This window comes from Drosophila grimshawi, unplaced genomic scaffold (genome assembly GCF_018153295.1).
Source record: "Drosophila grimshawi isolate 15287-2541.00 unplaced genomic scaffold, ASM1815329v1 contig_44, whole genome shotgun sequence".
NCBI lineage: Eukaryota > Metazoa > Arthropoda > Insecta > Diptera > Drosophilidae > Drosophila > Drosophila grimshawi.
Window position 1 is genome coordinate 6100943 of NW_025063240.1, and position 16956 is coordinate 6117898.

A 16956-nucleotide genomic window follows, 5' to 3' on the forward strand; every position below is an offset into this window, starting at 1 on the left:
CGTTTGCCAAACTGGGCGTCGTTTATGGGCGACATATGAAATATGAATAATATGGTAGATGAGGAGCAGAAAATCGAGTATGGGCAAAAGAGAAATTATAAATGAACAAGTAAACCAAGTTATAATTATAACAATTAAATTATTATTAATAAATAATTATTATACATGAGAACTTATGCAAATGTATTAAGTGAAGAATAAAACAAATGAAAACTAACAGACCGAAAAACTGGCAAGTTAAATAAAAAAAATTAAGAAAACAAAAAAAAACAAAAGGTAAAATTACAAAAATGCAGAAAAATATATATTATATATACTTTATAGACATTTAAACATGAAACAAAAGGCAAAGAACAAACTAAAAAATAAAGTTACAAATAATAAACTTTTACCATACAAAATGCTGTTATTAATCAATTAAACGGATTTCAGATTCAGAGAACAGCTCTCCTCAACTGTCCTTGCAGGCCGAAGTTCAACTGACGTCTGTTTCGTGGCCAAGAAATTGTTTATAATAACACAATAAATATCAGCAATTCCTTAAGTTTTACACGAACCCACAAATCTAGTAACAAAGAAGCAAACATTTTGTGTACTAAAATCAGCAAAAGCTTTCTGTTTAAAATAGCATGTGCACGCACCAATGGCGCAAGTTAGGTTGCTGCATTAGCTAAATTTCCCTCAAGCAGACATTTCCCGCAAAACTCTCCAAGTTTCCAAGGTACCACAGAATGAAACATTTGTCATAGGAACTAACCCCAAGTTATGAATATATTTGTTGAATATTAAGCAGATTATTTCAAATAAATTACAAATAACGACTTTTGCAAATGAAGGGATTGCTACGGCCTGAAATTTTCAACGAACTTCAACCATTTTCATAAGTCCGGCAACACCAGCACTTTTACAGTAGCCTAGTAACGGCCCTCTACCAATTATATTGTTATTTCGAAATAAAAAGCCAAGTTAGCTAGCTTAGTTTTGCTCATCATGACTGACCAACTGGACCAATTAGCCACCGCAGAGCTGCAGCGATTGCAGCGCCAGCATCGCTCCCTTCAGCTGGACCTACGTGGTCTGCTCGAGGAGAAAGCGAAGCGGCTGAAGAAGCAGAATCACATGATTAATGTGCTGCAGATAGAGTTTGAAAAACTAAAGGCCGAAATCAAGACCCTGGAAGGAGGCCAACATGCACGTCGAAATGTCAACAAAGAAAAGCGATTGGGCAACTTGCAGCAAACGCAGACGGAATTGCAGCGGGTTTTCCAAGGTGAACGCACCAATTTGTGGGAGCTCGAAGGACACATTCGGAAAATGGAGAAAGAAATCGATGCACTGCGTCGCAACGAGGTGCCCGACAGTTGCTACAAGGATACCATTTGCAAGGTGCAGAAGAGTGTTGTCAAACTGGAGAATCGCCTCGACGTGGTCAACAAAAAGTGTAGCGATGTTCTCACAGAAAATGGCAAAATGCGAGATGCCATCAATCATATGCTTCAGGATCGGTGAGTTAAGTCGATTACTCATTACTCTCTTCTTCCTACTCTCTTCTTAGAAGAAGTGTATGGATTTCCCAACGATTTTATGTCGATTTTGAATTTAACTTTGCGCTTGATTTAGGGCGAACTTTAATGACATGTGGCAATCGATGGTCACACAATTCAATGATGGCAAAAAGCTCATCATGGATTTAATTGATCAATCAACATTGGCCTTTGATCAACGCCAGGAGTTGTGTACGAAGCTAACGGTGCTCAAGGATCGCAACGAGAACGATAAGGTTATGCATATACAGGAAATGCGAGAAATGCAACGTCGCCTGGAGCACGACGCCAAGTTGCAAAAGTTCTTCGACATTAAGGGCCAGAAGAGGCTCAATCCCGAGCTGGAGCAGCGTGAGCTGGACAAGAAGCAGATCCAGAAGGAGAACTATGAACGCCAGATCTTCGAATACAAGGAGATCATTGAAAGGATTAAGCAGTTATATGGCGAGGATGACACTGAACGCTTGGTGGCCCAATTCAAACGCCAGGAAGATGAAAACTTTGCACTCTTCAACTACGTTAACGAGCTCAGTCACGAGGTGGAGGTGCTCAATGATACCACGCAGGAGTTAACCGATGAAATTGGTAAGGCAAATGCCCAATTTGCTGGCATAGATATACATATGTATATATATACAATATTGCAACTCTCTCAGAGCGTCAAAAATCGGAACAAACCGAGAAGGAACTTAAACTCAAAACGGAAGCCTTGGACTATTTAAATGATGAACTGGCTCGCATTGAGCAACTGGCCAAGGAGACTAGCGAAAAGAAGCAAAACCTGAGCGTCCGCTTGCAGCAATTACTCAAGGGCATCGAGGATATATTCAAGTAAATTATTTAAACTCCGCCGGGGATCAACAAAAATAAAACCGTTAACAATTCACAGATTACTGGCCTGCGATGATGCACCCATTCTGAATGTGCTCAGCTCTAGGACCTTCCTTACCGTGCACAATGTAAAACTCTTTATCGGCGTCATCGAACGACGAGTGAATCTAATTATTAGCACCATCAACATTGAGGATAATTCCAATCGGATATTGGCCCGAAAGGATCGTGTGCCCAAATTTAATATTCGCGAATCGGCTAAAATGAAACATTAGCTAATAAGACACATAATCCGCAATAAAACTATAATTCACTATTTATTGATTTAACTCGAAAGTAATGAACATAAATAAGTAAAATATCAATCCAGAACAATTGTGACTAATCTCATGTTTTAAGTATGCTTAAGGATACTTATTGCATTGGACATCCGGGTTTCAAAAATTATGGGACAAAATTAAAAATTTAAAAACAACATGTTATCTATACATATATATTACAGTTTAAAAACGAAAAACATATAAACTTAAAGCTTTGGATCATTGTCCATTCGGCAAATACTACGCAAAATGATGTTGTCAATTAATGATAAAGTTCAACAATTCATTAAATTACTCTTAAAATTAATTATTACGAAATATTCCTTTCAATATTTTAAACAGGCTTCATTAAAATATCAACAAAAATATATAGAGATATATGTGTATACGTATATATTATAGACTAAAGTTAAAAGCAGCCAACGGCCAGTTAGATTCCACATACGTGTCTCGCGCACCATCTCATGAATCGAATGTTACGGTTCGGTTGCAACCGCATCGTTGGCGAAGGATGCCGGTACCGGCGTCATCACATCCCGACTTTCGCCATTGAGCAAATACACAGGTACATTACTGGAGGCCACAACGATCTCGTGTGCGGCTACAACGCTACACGGTCCCGCCATGGTATCATCATCGGTGCAGCATTCGCCATTGTTTGCCAACGTTACGTAGGCGGCAATGCAGTCCAACTCAGCCGGGGAAGTAGCACTTGCAGATTCTGGGGCAGGTACAGGGACCGGAGCAGGGTTAGGAATAAGGTCAGGAACAGGGTCAGGAACTTTGGCAGGAACGGTGGCAGAAACAGTGGCAGGAACGGCAGCAGAAACAGTGGCAGGAACAGGAATAGGAGCAAGTTCGGCAGCAGGTACAGGACTTATGGCTGTTGCAGTTGCAGATGCGGACATTGAAGTTGCCACCAGAGCCAGCTGTGTCTCCTTATTCATGTGTTTTTTTCGCGTCCATGGCTTGTGACGCCGTCTTCTGGTCACCTTAGCCTTCTTGGGCCGGATAAGTTGCGTTGTTACCTGCCATAGAAACGAGCATGAGCATTCAAGGAAGCAACAAAAATGATTAACCATTACTACTAACCTCATTTCTGTCTTCCTCCACGCTGCTACGCGGCATTGCAAAGTCTTCAATGTGACAACGCTTCAATCTTACAACAACCTTTGACATCGCTGCAATCATATCTGCTCGTGTCTGCACCGCATGCCTCTTGATTAACTCCACTTCGCCCTCAAGCCTCTCGATATCCTCACGTACCTTTATATTTGCCGCAATCAGTTGCTTCTTGAGCTTCAGTTCAGACTTTGGAGGCGGCACTTTAGCATTGGATTGTCGCTTCGCCAGCAGTTTGCTGCGCTGTAATTTGAGAAGACTATTGTAGAACTCCACATTTTCCGGGGAGCTATCGGTGAACTTCCGACGGCTGAATTTATATTTCCTGCCCAAAGCTTGCACCTGCTGAAAGTCAGCTGAGTGCTGAAGGTGCTCGGACGATTTCGGATGACGCAGACATGTGTCAATCGAACTGTGCGTGGATGCTGGCGGTGTGGGCAGTGAACGTTGTGGTCCTCTCGCCTGAATTCGGTTCAGTTGCGGTGTCGGCGTGCCACTTGAGGCATTGCTGGTCGTCGGCGTACACTGAATGGTGGGTATCGGTGTGCGCGGGGACGTGGACATGGTCGTGAATGTGAGTTTGGGTGTGGGCCTGGCTATTGTGATTGTTGAGCATGTCTGCTTCTTAAGTGGTGCTTTTCGCGCATGGCGGCCGCTGGAAGACATCGAATTGATAGTTCCTTTATCACAGATATTCTTCGATTCCAGTTTGCTAAACATACGCTGGCCGGCAAGCAAATGTTCTGCAAAGCACACAAAAGGTATAAATTGAAAGTGACTTTTGCAAATATAGATAATTCAATGAATTTACCTTTGCGGCCCATCAATTTGAGGGATTCTATGTAATCCATAGATGAGCTTGGTGATGTATTATTCGCATTTTTGTAACGTTTAATTGACGGCTTCATAGATGTAATGCATTGCTTTGACTGGGATCTGCTGGAGGCGGGCAAATGTTGTGCACTAAATGTGACCTGTTTCTTTTGCAGCGACGCATCGCTACTATGGCTATTACGACTAGATGGCTGATGGCAGTGTAGATGATTGTCATTCAATTCAATTTGTGTACTGTCCTGGCTGCTTTGTCTGCTTGTGAAGCTGTCTTCATAGATCAATTCGGTGGCTGTTGTGCTGTCAGACGGTCTCGTTTCGGAGTAAGGCATACAACTGGATATGGCATCATTGTTATCAAAGCTAAGCATCTGCTGCTGCTGCTCCTGCTCCCGCTGCTGCTGCTGCTGCTGCTGCTCCTCCTGCTCCTCCTCCTCCTCCACCTCCTCCGCCGTTTGGACGCACTGATCGACATGGTATGGCAAGACCTGAGTTGTTGACACAATATGCAGACTATCCCGACGAAAACTGTAGCTGTTGACAATGCGCGGTATTGTGTAAATCGCTACGTCAGAGGCAGGGGAAGCTATGGTTGTGGCGCTACTTGTCACACGCTGATATGTGCGCAAATTGCTGGGATAGATGCGTGTTGTGGGCACATAGTCATCGTCTCCTTCCGCTCCAACATCGCTATCTACATTGGCCGGCACACTAAAGTCGAGCGAGAACATTTCCTCTTCCTCGTCCGACTGACAGAGATTCACAACTTCGCTCGTGCTGTCGAAGCCTCGATGCAAGGCCGCCGCACGTTTCTCTGGCTCCAGACGACGCGCATTGCAGCAGAGACGCTTCAAAAAATCAGGCGGATCTGGCACTGGCGGTGGCACCGATTGCTGCTGCTGTTGTTGTGTTGAAATCAAAACGCTGACCAACAATAAACTGGTTTCAGAAGCGGCATCCTCCTCATCGGAGTCAACAATCTGTGTGCAATTCAAATGTATTAAGAACAATTTCTACTTGGCGATATTTTGTAAATTAAAAATGGTTAATGGTTTTTGCTCAGCTAAATTCTTTAGTCATTTTGTGGCCAGCAGAGACTCATTCGCCTTTACCTGACACGCGACTAACTGCGTGGGTGAAGATCCCAGTGTACTCCGCTTGACCACATCAGACCTTTTACTCAAACATCATAGTAGTTAGGCAAAGGATTCATTTGATTCATTTGCCATTGATTGATGACTTACTAGTTCATTTGGTTGCAGAGATCGATTGTCCAGCCGGCTGGCAGAATGTAATCCTCGGCAGCACTGCTTAACGCTTAGATATTCCAAAATGCAACGAGTCGCCGTGCTGGCATCGGAATACTTGGGCAAATGCTCGATGTAGGCGGGATTGTAAGGAAGCGTGGATCGTGGTCGCATAAATTTGATCGCAAATTCGAAAATACGCTGCTTGGTCGCCCCATTGCGCTCCAAACGTTGCCAGTAATAAAATATGATGATGTATTCGATGTATATTTTATCTGGGAGCTCTGCCTGACTAAGCTCGCTGAAAGCTGTGCTCCATTGTGGGAAAAGCCGGCTGAAGAAGTGAGAATTAATAATATATAAGCAATATATAAATATGCAGAATATGAGACAACTTAGCTCTCAAGTAAATATAATTTTGATGGTTTTCCGTGTTGCACTCGAATAACACACATATCTAATACCTCACCTGTAGAAGACGGTAATGATGTTCGCCTGGCCAAACAGCTTTGGAACCGCAATCAGTGTGCACAGTGTGTTCTTCTTGTAGACAGCAGAGCCCACATCCGAGCGCTCAATATATAAGCTGAGCATACTGCTGATTCGCTCGATGATAGACTGCTCGTTCTCGACACGATCCTGGGCGGCGCACAACTCGCAGGCAATGTAGTTGGCCACAATGAAGCACCAGCGCTCACAGATCGAGGGACAACTGCTGCTCTCTGGCGCACGGCGTACCAGTAGCGTATGTATTAGGTGTGTGAGGCCAATTATGCTGCGTGCCAATTTGCGACACAATAGCGGCGAGTTCTGTGTGCTTTCCAGCTCCTCCCGTATGGCACTGGATGGCAAAGACGGAGAGAGCAAGAGATTAATTGAGAGCATTGAGAGGGCGGCATATCGGCATATGCTGACTGATAAATATACAGTTTATACACCTACCCCTCGAACTGTCTGAGCAGGCGATTAATAAGGCGGCTGAAGCTCTCATCGTCGACGGCGGCAATCACTCTATAAATATAACGGCGCGTCTCAGTCAGATGCACGAATTCCGGCTGCGCTGGCGTTGCGTCGCTATTGACGCTGACCGCGACAGAAACGGTTTCATCTGAGACGTTGATGCAATTGTTCATCATGCTGCAAAGTGGCAACGAGAAGGTCGCGAATCAACAAACAGTTTATTTTGCATTGCTTGAAGTGAAAGTTCCGTTAGCATACCAGACCCCACACACACATGCATATATGCATACATACACACACATACATATATACATATACACACACACAGACATACCGCAAAAATTGTTAACTGTAATGTGGAAGCGGCGCGCTCGCAATGCACGCTACACGGCAATTGTGGCTGATGCGCACTCTCCAGTTATGAATTCACAGGGCATTTGTTGTACGCTACACATGTTTAGCTTTCTTTTAAACTAGATGCACATTGCAATTTGTAGGTTTTCAGACTGTTTGGGTTGTAGCAACAGAATGTTGACTACTAAAATACACACGAAAATGCATTTAATCGGTCACACTTGGCCTCAAAACCTTGTGCAGTATGGCCGTATATTGATAACGTCAGAATACCAACTATTGCATATAGTTCTCAGCTTACAAGCAGTGTTGATAATCGCCAAATGGGGTGGCAAAATATGCAATTTCAACTGTGGTGGGGCGCCCATTTAAAATATTTGGCAATCGTGTTGTTTGTAAAAAAAAAACAAATATAAGCCAAACACCATAGCTATGGAAATAAATACCGTTTAAATAATATAATAGTCAACAATTATAATTTAAATTTGTATGCATTGCCCAATGCAAGTCAAATTAAATAAATAAAGCACTCAATTTGTTTTTAATGTTGTTACCAACTTTATTTGTTAAGTCCTTAATCAGTTCTTTCTCAATGCTTCTACAAATTCCAAATAGAAAACTTAGAAGATTACATGTTAAAAATTTATCGTTTTGAATTTTTTCGGTTGCTCACCTTCAATAAAACTGAATTCTAAGCTACGCAATATTAGAACATTAGAACGCGGCCAAGGCGCTGCCAAATGAACCGCGTTTCCTATGCGAAATTGCGTGGAATTTTCTGTTGCAAAACGCAACAAAATTGTATTTGTAATTTATTATTAGGCAAACAATTTTGGGAATCAAGTTGAGCAACGGTCAAGGACGGGGAAACAATGACAAAAACTCATTGCAATTGAATGAATCCACGACCGAAACCAAGAATAAACTACAGAATGTACGTTGTTGTTGTTGCTATTTGTTGTTGCTGTATGTGTGTGTGCTTAAGTGTGTGTGCTTAAGTGTGTGTGTGTGTGGGTGGTTGGTGTGTTGTTGTATTGTTAGATTTCTTGTATAGAGTGCGTGGTGTTGTTGGTTTACAACTCGTCCTTCTTGGGCGCCGCTTCCTCCTCCTCATCGCTCTCCTCAGCTGTCTCGGCCTCAGCAACCTCACCATTGGCATCGAGGAACTTAACAAAGTCATCCAGAGTCCTGTCCAGATTGAAATCGATCACCTTGTTGTCATCCTTGCGGAAGTATTTGATGGTTGGGAACGATGAAATCTTAATGTTCTCCAGCTCGTTGGCAGTGGAGTCCATCTTGGCAATGACAATGTCGGCATTATCCTTGTACTTCTCGGCCAGCTGCTCGTAGATGGGAGCCAGCTGTTTGCAGTGTCCGCACCATGGTGCATAGAACTCAACCAGGACAGACTTGCTCTTGTCCAGAGCAACGCTCTCGAAATTGGTTGAGACGAGCACCTTGACGGGCTGTTTGTCCCAATCCTCGGGAACTTCCTGCGACAACAGATGCTGCTTCAGTTTGCCATCGAGGAACTTCTTGAGGAAGGCCTCAATCGATTCGGCAGACAGATCGTTCGTTTCGGGCTTGTATTTGGCCATATCCTCCTCCAGCTTAATCAAACGGATGGTGGGCACCTCCTCCTTGTTCATGCCAAAGAACTCAAAGATGCGAGTGTGATCCTCTTCATCCGAAGAGATGGTGACGAACAGAATTTCTTCGCGGTGCTTCTTGGCAATCTCCTTCAATGGATCCACATAGGTCTCAATGTGGCCAGCCTCCTTGGATACGAAGAACAACAGATGCGACTTAATCGAACCGCCAAAGATCTTGGCAGCCGACTCATGATTGAAGTCAACAATCAATGGCAGCGATTGCACCTGTGCGAATTTCTTGAGGTTCTCCTCGGTCAGCTCACCCTCGAACACCGATTTCTTCTCATCGAAAGGCTTGAACAGAATGACGCCATTGTCCTTGGCTTCGTACTTGGCAATCACATCGGCATTGCTGCTGATACCAAAGATGAACGAGTCCAATGCGTTGGCGGCCTTGGTGAAGGTCTTTGCCTCCTCCGACTCGGCATCCTTGAAGAAGCCAATAATGGCGATTTCATTGTCCTTCACAAACTGCTCGGCCTCAGCGACGCTGGTCAAATCCTTGGCTGGTGGTCCAGTCTTCTTGGTCACCCACGCAACAATATCGGCGGCTTGACGACCACCATTATACTCCACGGGCGCGCCGCTGCGGAAGAACTTTAGTGTGGGATAGCCACGGACCGCATACTGCTCGGCGAGATCGCCTTCAACGGTGGCATCGACCTTGGCCAGCTTAATCGGGGACTCGCTCTCCGCCAGTTGTTGGGCAGCCTTGGCATACTCGGGCGCCAATGCCTTGCAGTGACCACACCATGGTGCATCTGAAACGGACACAAATCATTGGGATCAAATTTCGAAATTGACAAAATACGCTGAAAATATACTCAAAGATGCGAGTTCTTTGCTGCTTTTATAAGATAGAATTAGAACATATACTAAGAAGTATTTCAATATTCATAAATTAGAATCACAATACGAAAATCGCAATTTAAATATTATAATAGAATCATTATATCAAAAATCTTTGAAAAAAAAACCAAACTGAAAAATTATTTGCCATAACGGAAAATGTGATTGTCGATCAAAATAATTATTTTATAGTAAATCGACTGTGAATCTCTGATTACTAAATGTGAATATTAAATGTTTAATTTAAAAAGTGAATATAATTAAAATGTATAACGCTGATAGGCGTTAAAAGACAGCAAATTAATATGCATAATTACATGTAAAATTATTATTCCAAATTAACTAATTTTACATGCAATTAATGTTTTAAGCGGGACGTGAAAACTTAAAAAGTAATTACTGCAAACGATGGAAGCGGGCGATAAAGAAAATTATTCACAGCAACAGCAGCTGTTGGCGTCAATATGCAAATTCCACGTGTTGTTTTCTTAAAGAGCTGCGAAACGCAAACTATAAAAAATATATACATACACACCAAGAGAGAGAGAGAGAGAGCGAAAGAGATGGAATCGGAGATAGAGAGAGAGTGACACAGATAGCTAGAGATGACATAATACGAGTTGACAACATCTTGCATTCTTATCGCCGGCTCAAGCTGACGTGGCCTTGATTCGTGGTCAAATTGACACTAATCGTGAAAACAGATAAGATTCGCCAGGTGGTGCGAGGTAGGAGCGGTGATTAGCTGCTGCTGACGTTGCCACATTCGAATTGGATACGTAGCGTAAATAGCAGCAGATAGTTGCCTGGCATAAACAAAGAAATGCCAGGTCCGCCATATTGACGCATATCACCGTTAAACACGCATTCAAAAGAACAACAACAACGAGAAGAGGAACAGAAGTACCAGAAGAGTTGAATGAACTTCTGCTGCGCAGGCGCGAGCGCATCAAGCGACGGGCAGTGTAAAAAAAAGGGCAAACAAGAAGAGAAAGCGGAAAGCGGAAGATAGAAAGAGAGAGGGGCATGTGAAGAATTCTCGTACAAAGGCAAAAAGTTGTTTAGCTAACCCAGTTTCAAAGCAACAGTTGCTTGACAACTTTTAATTTATTCCTCTTTGTGTATTTTTTTTTTGTTCTAAAACGAATTGGATGAGGCGGATGTAGGAAACTGGGAGCAAGTCGTAAAGTCAGCAACATAAAGCCACGCCCGCAACGACAATTGCGATGCACAAATACGTATATTTTGATAAAATTGAGACACATTTAAAAACTGTTATGTGGCCTTATCTCGCTATGAGGACGCCGTGCGGCACTCAAACTATAAAAAGATAAGGGCAGGGACAGAGCGACAGCTTTAGCTGTTAAGACCAGCACTGACCCGTGTTGGTAAATGTGCCGATGTATTTATTATCTTCACTGATGTTTTTGATGACGCGCCACTTTTGCTTAGCACTTTAACATTTAAAAACGTACGCGCAACAAATGCCCACACACTCACTCACACATTTGTCTGCTCGCTTGCGCACAGGTGCAGGTACAGTAAGTGCAAGTGAGATGGTCACACAAAAAAAGAGAGTCAATAAAGAAAAGAGAGAGAGATGGAGAAAAGCAGTGGCAGAGCGCAAGCCAATATCTACAGAAACTCATCGATATGCGATAAACGATAAAATATAAAAACAAAAAAAATATTGCACAAATGATTTTTTTCTCTCGCTGCTAAAAACTCGGCTCTCTTCCCGCCTACCCTAGCCGCAGGAAGCATCTTGGCTGGCTGGCAACAACAATCCGATTGTTGGGTAAACTGCCACGCAGACATATTTTGTTCCGAGCATCATGCTTTTGCCTTGCTCAGAAAAGACCACGTAGCCTTAGCGAAATTTTTTTTTCGTGAATCACCCCAAAGCGGCCGGCGCGGTATTTATTTTTTGATTTATGTTAATTATGTTTGCAAAAAGAGCAGTACTCACAAAATTCAACAAGCACAAATTCGTTTTCGGCAATCACTTGTTTGAAGTTATCCACAGTGCCAACGATGACGCCCTCCTCCAGTTTAATATCAGCGGCCGCCACGTAGGACGCCGCAAGTAGTGCACAGATTAAGAATTTCATCGCGGGCACTAATATGTGTAGTATTAGTATATATATATATATAAATGCTTATTTGTAGGTAGATGTATATCACACAGACACACACTGATGCAACTCTATAACCAAAAGTTGTCCACCGCACAAGTTGCGAGCTAAAATCCAAATGAAATCGTCTACGTCCAAGCGACAGAACATTGCCTCTATATATATGTATCGAATCGTTCATTACAGGTTCGATTATACGAGCCATTCGCTAACTGAAACGAACTAGTTCATAAGGGCTCCTTATTTGCTTAGCATTGTTAACAATTGTATTGTCAACTTATGCAAATATCTTAAAAATAAATATATTATAAGCAAATAATATAACTTCCTAAATACCTTTTGTTTAAAATACACATGCACATGATCCCTGTTAAAAATTAAGCAAATACAGCTGCGTTTCATTTCACATATGGCACGTGGGAAGTTGTTTAAATACAAAGCGCGTTTCAGTGGTAAATGTTCTTACATTTACGAAGCAGTTATTTCCTAAAATTATTGTAAACAATTGCAGTTGATTGGCCTGAGACGGGAAGCAGCAATATTTAAACAGTATGTTAACAGATTGTATGATAACGCAAAAATATGAACGACTTATTTCGTTATTTAAATGACGCAGAATGTGTTATTTTCGTCAAATTGTCGAACACTGAACCAAACCATAGTTATGTTCGCGTAACTAGAATCATGATAGAAGTGTAAATGAACCGCTTAAGACTGGCTCACAAGCAGTCGTAGTGGTTGGTCGATAAATTTTTCTCGGCATTTCATGTAACCGAATTATCGATGTAAATTACTTTTAAACTACGCGCCATAAAATATGTCTATGACTGATTGAAAAAAGAAAACAATGGATAGAGACAATTGTTTAACTTTTGATTAGGTGTTGTCCCTAATCGTTGAATTTGGATTTAATCAAAAGCGTCTATTATTCTATTTCACACCTTTTGTCTTCAAATGGTCGCTTATATACATGGGACAGATATTTTGAATAAGAATTTTGGTGCAAAATACACGAATTAAACACTACCAAAAGAGGAGCAATTTAGTTTAGGCATACAAAAGTTGGGGGACAACGATTTCGATCGATGTGCCATGTATGTAGATTATGTCCGTGTGCTCGAATCAAATATGTCCAAAGCAAACAGCAACTGAGCAGTTTTTGTGACCTTCTTGGTGGTGTTATGAGTGCATTCTGCACAAGTTTCCTTTGGTTTTCACTAGCCAGATTTATGGTGGCCTGGCTTATGATAGCTGCTGCGATCCATTCTTAATTGAGCATTCAACTCATTAAATATTTACAACTTATGTTAAGTTTTGCTTAAATACTCGAATATGTGGGTCCCCAATATCGTTATTTTGTTCTAAGCTTTGCGAATGCAAATTTCATTACGTTGGGTGATTACTTATTGGCCTGGATAGCATATTGGTGCAATGATTGGCAATTATTGACCTTGGTTATCTCCACACCGATCATAATTACGCACTCCTTATACTTTGTACACTCGGAATCAGTCACGTCTGTTTGAGTTAAAGACCTATTATCGTTGTGAAAATAATTCATTTTAAATGGATGATATCCGTGGGTCAAAGAGATAAGACGATAAAGATTGTGATAAATGTTGGCAACACGAATGGCAAAACTGTGCCAGACGATTATATTATATTATTTCGAATTAATATATGTATATGTTTCGAATTAATATACAGAAAGCAACAGAGTATTACCAAGAATCATGCATTTGTAGATCTGTTCAAAAGGAGACGATTGTGTCGCATAACGTTGAATTTGATCATCGTTTGGATAATTACGACGCTGATCATGTACGGGCTATGATTTCCATTGGACCTGACATCTTTATAACCCTTTCGGTGGCCAGTTTGGTGGAATTGCCTGCTGGTATTACACCCATGTTCTGTTTGGATATCAGAGGTCGCCGATGGATGGCTTTTGGTATATTTGTGACATAAAATTGGCTTGCAATGGGCGGCTGAAATACTACCCACAGTGGTGCGTTGCCGGGGCGTGGCTCTGATGCACATTATGGGATTTGCATCTGCACTGCTCTCGCTATTTGTTGTGTATACCGATAACTATCATTTATCAATGACAATTTTGATTTTACGACTTACGAAATCACACATAACGATGCCACACACACATTTGTTAAGGCCATAAATATTCAAATTTTCGCGGCACGTTCCAGCGCTTTGCAGCACTGGTCAATGATTGGCTTTTGTTTATTCAAAAACAATGTAGGGCGCGCTGTTAATTACATTAGAGCAAATGTTAAAGTTTTTGAGTGGCAATAACTGTTTAGTTCCGTTCAGTAAACCAACACTCTACTGCCCTGTTTCTGTTAACCAACACTAGCCAAACAGCACGTGTATAAATATTAAAGAAATTGAATCGCTGTTTATTTCAATTATTTCACACAAAATGGATGTCGTTAAAGCCGTTTTAGAGAAACATCAAAAGGAGTTGGATAAATATAAGCCAATTACAGTTGAAAAGCACCTCGAATGCCGCATAGATGTGGGCACACTCCTCATCACAGATCCCAACGATTTGGAGGACCGGCAGATCGCGTAAGTAAAATTTGCTTTTGTTGTATTTAAAATGAAATTAAAAAAATATATATATATACCTTAATATGTGTAGTAAAAACAAAGAAGAGTACCTGGCCGAGCTAACGCGTGACAACACACAGCTGCTGGTCAACGCCATCTGGGAACTGCCCACCGAACGCGTAGATGAAAGTATTGTGGCCAAGTTGCCGGAGCCAACAACAGTTTTGCCGCGTCTTCGCAAGCCACCTGGTGTCCGTCCCATGACGAAGTGGGAGAAGTTCGCCAAGGAGAAGGGCATCACCAAGAAGAAGAAGGACAAGAAAACCTACGATGATGTCCTGGATGTAAGTAATCAAAAAAAGTTACAGCGTGAACATAACTAATCCTAAACAATTCCATAGAAATGGGTCCCAACGTATGGTTTCAAGCACGCCGAGGCTGAGAAGGACAAGGAATGGGTGCTGGAGGTGCCACAGAATGCGGATCCTAACACAGACATGTTCCAGAAGAAGATGGATCTGCGCAACGAAAAGGTCGCCAAGAACGAGATTCAACGCATGAAAAACATAGTGCGCGCCAAAAAGGTGGAGATGCCACGCAGCGGATATCTGGGCCCTGAGGCCGCATCGTCAAATCAACTGCTCACCGCTGTTACTGTGGCGAAAGCATCGACTGCATCGGTGGGTAAATTCCAAAATAAACTGCCCAAAGAGAAGGAGGCGCGTGGTCTGGGCGTAAAGGAGCTGATACCCGGCGGCAAACGCAAGGCATCGCATATTTCAGCACAGCCGGAAAGGGAGGCCAACTTGGAGCTGATCAAAAGCGTGCTGAACAAGAAGCCCAAACTTAATGTGGACAAGGCGATATCGCTGCAAAAGCAAGACGAGCGATTAGAGTAAGTTCAATCTTCTCTTAATCATTTTGTAATATTTGTATTGATATCCAATAATTTTACAGACGTGAGGCTGAAGCCGGCAACAAGCCAGCGAAAAAGAAGGGCAAGGGCAGTCGCAAGGCGGTGGGCAAGAAGCCCAAGGGTCATCAGGGTCAGCGTGCGCCAGGCAAGAAGGGTCAGGCCGGTCGGAAGCGTCGCTGAACATGAAAACTGCTACTTCAACTAGGACACTTTTTTAATAACAAAACACAATTTACATGATAAATACAATGATAATATTTTAAGCCACATGACCTCCCTATATATATATATATATTCTCTCTATTTCCGATGGAAACGCAAATCCACTGGAGCACTGTGCCGTTTCAGATACTCGTAGACAAAGTGGCGGAAGATGCGATTAAAGTTTCGTATTGATGGCCAATGCAGATTTTCAGCATTATCTCGGGGCGTATGCCATGTGTCCGGAAAGGGAGTCGCAATCAAATGCAAGATGGGCACGTTCTCTTCCAGAAACGGACGATGATCGTCATCGACAAATCCGCCAGCGGGACTATTTAAAAACATTTTACTATTGCCCGTTAGGTGGCCAGCAGATCGCAACATTTGCTCAATCTGCACCAGGCTGGAATGCAGTCCATCCGTATTCTCATAGAAGCTATTAAATCTCAAATTGCGTGCCCCAATCAAATCCAACAAAACGAGCACCTCCTAAAAGCCACAAACGGAATTAAACTTAAGATTCCGACAAGCTGTCAGATCGGCAAACTTACAATGCGATCAATGTGACGTGGAGCCATTGTTCCCTGACCAGCCATTGGGGTTCCAGTGCGCGTGCGCGCCAGTTTGTTGGCCAAGTGACGTGAACCATAAACGGAGTCACTGTTGGTCCACTCCTTGAAGGCTTCCTCGCCGTCAAAGAAGATCAGCTATCGAATATGGAGTGTTAAATATTGATTCAACTAGTATTACAGTTTATACCAACCATCAAGCCGAGATCGCTGCGATTATGAAACTGCTGCTGCAGATAGCTGCTCAGCGTCTTGGCCGTGTTTAGGAGGATGGCGCAGGGCACGGCAGAATCGGTGGCACCCAGAAATCCGGGATCATTTGGGAAATACTTGCTGTCGTAGTGGCAGGCGAGTGCCAAAAAGTTCTGCGCCTGAGGATTAATGTAGCCCACAACATTGGCAAACGTCAGCTCACCAAAGACGGGCACCCGTTGCCTAAACTCATCCACTTCCGTGTGGAAGCCAAGGCCATTTAGTGAGTTGACCAGGTAATTGCGCACCTGCTGATGCCCCGGGCTGCCAACGACGCGTGGCACTAGAATCGCCTTCAAGCTGCTGTTGAAGTGCACCTCATCGTCGGCCCAATGCGTAAACTGCAACTAAAATCCATAAATAATTTTCCCTTTTTCTTTTGTGCTGTGACTCCAAGTGGCTTTCTAAACTTACGTTGGCCTTTTGTTGTGCGTGTGCGTAATCAGCTGCCAGCAGCCAGATCGAAACTGAAACAGAAACCACAAACAACGACAACGATCCCAACATTTTCAAAATCAATGTCCGGACACGCTGATGTGAGACGACACACTGAAACTGAAATGGCGCTTTGTGTGTTAAAAAAATACAAATTACCGTTGTTGTTG

The 16956-nt window shown here is 42.7% G+C and overlaps 5 protein-coding genes across 6 annotated transcripts; 2 read left to right on the plus strand and 3 right to left on the minus strand.

Moving 5' to 3' along the window:
* Nucleotides 1–990: 990 nt before the first annotated feature.
* LOC6558730 (coiled-coil domain-containing protein 63) lies at nt 991–2650 on the plus strand. Its single transcript, XM_001985088.1, has 4 exons — nt 991–1505; nt 1621–2129; nt 2201–2375; nt 2434–2650. The coding sequence occupies exons 1-4, from the start codon at nt 991–993 to the stop codon at nt 2648–2650; spliced, it is 1416 nt and encodes a 471-aa protein (XP_001985124.1).
* A 78-nt stretch (nt 2651–2728) lies between these two features.
* LOC6558736 lies at nt 2729–7393 on the minus strand. The gene is made up of 7 exons (XM_001985087.3): nt 7190–7393; nt 6838–7032; nt 6365–6736; nt 5893–6229; nt 4629–5628; nt 3788–4560; nt 2729–3723 (listed from the first exon to the last, which is right to left on the minus strand). The coding sequence occupies exons 2-7, from the start codon at nt 7029–7031 to the stop codon at nt 3172–3174; spliced, it is 3228 nt and encodes a 1075-aa protein (XP_001985123.1). The 5' UTR covers nt 7032; nt 7190–7393; the 3' UTR covers nt 2729–3171.
* Nucleotides 7394–7743: 350 nt separating this feature from the next.
* On the minus strand, nt 7744–12010 carry LOC6558742 (protein disulfide-isomerase). The gene is made up of 2 exons (XM_001985086.3): nt 11680–12010; nt 7744–9622 (listed from the first exon to the last, which is right to left on the minus strand). The coding sequence occupies exons 1-2, from the start codon at nt 11819–11821 to the stop codon at nt 8283–8285; spliced, it is 1482 nt and encodes a 493-aa protein (XP_001985122.1). The 5' UTR covers nt 11822–12010; the 3' UTR covers nt 7744–8282.
* A 2190-nt stretch (nt 12011–14200) lies between these two features.
* Nucleotides 14201–15596, plus strand: LOC6558747 (ribosome biogenesis regulatory protein homolog). Its single transcript, XM_001985085.2, has 4 exons — nt 14201–14431; nt 14505–14757; nt 14815–15308; nt 15371–15596. Exons 1-4 carry the CDS (start codon nt 14283–14285, stop codon nt 15507–15509), a joined length of 1035 nt encoding a protein of 344 aa, XP_001985121.1. The 5' UTR covers nt 14201–14282; the 3' UTR covers nt 15510–15596.
* LOC6558754 (glutaminyl-peptide cyclotransferase) lies at nt 15526–16881 on the minus strand. 2 transcript variants are annotated; one of them, XM_001985084.3, is made up of 4 exons: nt 16766–16881; nt 16294–16692; nt 16082–16237; nt 15526–16019 (listed from the first exon to the last, which is right to left on the minus strand). In XM_001985084.3, the coding sequence occupies exons 1-4, from the start codon at nt 16856–16858 to the stop codon at nt 15630–15632; spliced, it is 1038 nt and encodes a 345-aa protein (XP_001985120.2). In that variant the 5' UTR covers nt 16859–16881; the 3' UTR covers nt 15526–15629. The 2 variants fall into 2 exon arrangements, with proteins under 2 accessions (XP_001985120.2, XP_032593868.1); XM_032737977.2 differs by having other exon boundaries at nt 16294–16698; nt 16766–16879.
* Nucleotides 16882–16956: the final 75 nt, after the last annotated feature.

Coding starts and splice junctions, on each gene's coding strand:
- LOC6558730 (XM_001985088.1), top strand. CDS start 991: ATGACTGACCAACTGGACCAATTAGCCACCGCAGAGCTGCAGCGATTG. Junction 1,506..1,620: donor AATCATATGCTTCAGGATCG/GTGAGTTAAGTC, acceptor CGCTTGATTTAG/GGCGAACTTTAATGACATGT. Junction 2,130..2,200: donor GGAGTTAACCGATGAAATTG/GTAAGGCAAATG, acceptor CAACTCTCTCAG/AGCGTCAAAAATCGGAACAA.
- LOC6558736 (XM_001985087.3), bottom strand. CDS start 7,031: ATGATGAACAATTGCATCAACGTCTCAGATGAAACCGTTTCTGTCGCG. Junction 5,629..5,892: donor CTCTGCAACCAAATGAACTA/GTAAGTCATCAA, acceptor AATTGCACACAG/ATTGTTGACTCCGATGAGGA. Junction 4,561..4,628: donor CAAATTGATGGGCCGCAAAG/GTAAATTCATTG, acceptor TGTGCTTTGCAG/AACATTTGCTTGCCGGCCAG.
- LOC6558742 (XM_001985086.3), bottom strand. CDS start 11,821: ATGAAATTCTTAATCTGTGCACTACTTGCGGCGTCCTACGTGGCGGCC. Junction 9,623..11,679: donor ATTTGTGCTTGTTGAATTTT/GTGAGTACTGCT, acceptor TGTCCGTTTCAG/ATGCACCATGGTGTGGTCAC.
- LOC6558747 (XM_001985085.2), top strand. CDS start 14,283: ATGGATGTCGTTAAAGCCGTTTTAGAGAAACATCAAAAGGAGTTGGAT. Junction 14,432..14,504: donor TTGGAGGACCGGCAGATCGC/GTAAGTAAAATT, acceptor TAATATGTGTAG/TAAAAACAAAGAAGAGTACC. Junction 15,309..15,370: donor AAGCAAGACGAGCGATTAGA/GTAAGTTCAATC, acceptor ATAATTTTACAG/ACGTGAGGCTGAAGCCGGCA.
- LOC6558754 (XM_032737977.2), bottom strand. CDS start 16,858: ATGTTGGGATCGTTGTCGTTGTTTGTGGTTTCTGTTTCAGTTTCGATC. Junction 16,699..16,765: donor ACGCACAACAAAAGGCCAAC/GTAAGTTTAGAA, acceptor TATGGATTTTAG/TTGCAGTTTACGCATTGGGC. Junction 16,020..16,081: donor CACGTCACATTGATCGCATT/GTAAGTTTGCCG, acceptor TGTGGCTTTTAG/GAGGTGCTCGTTTTGTTGGA.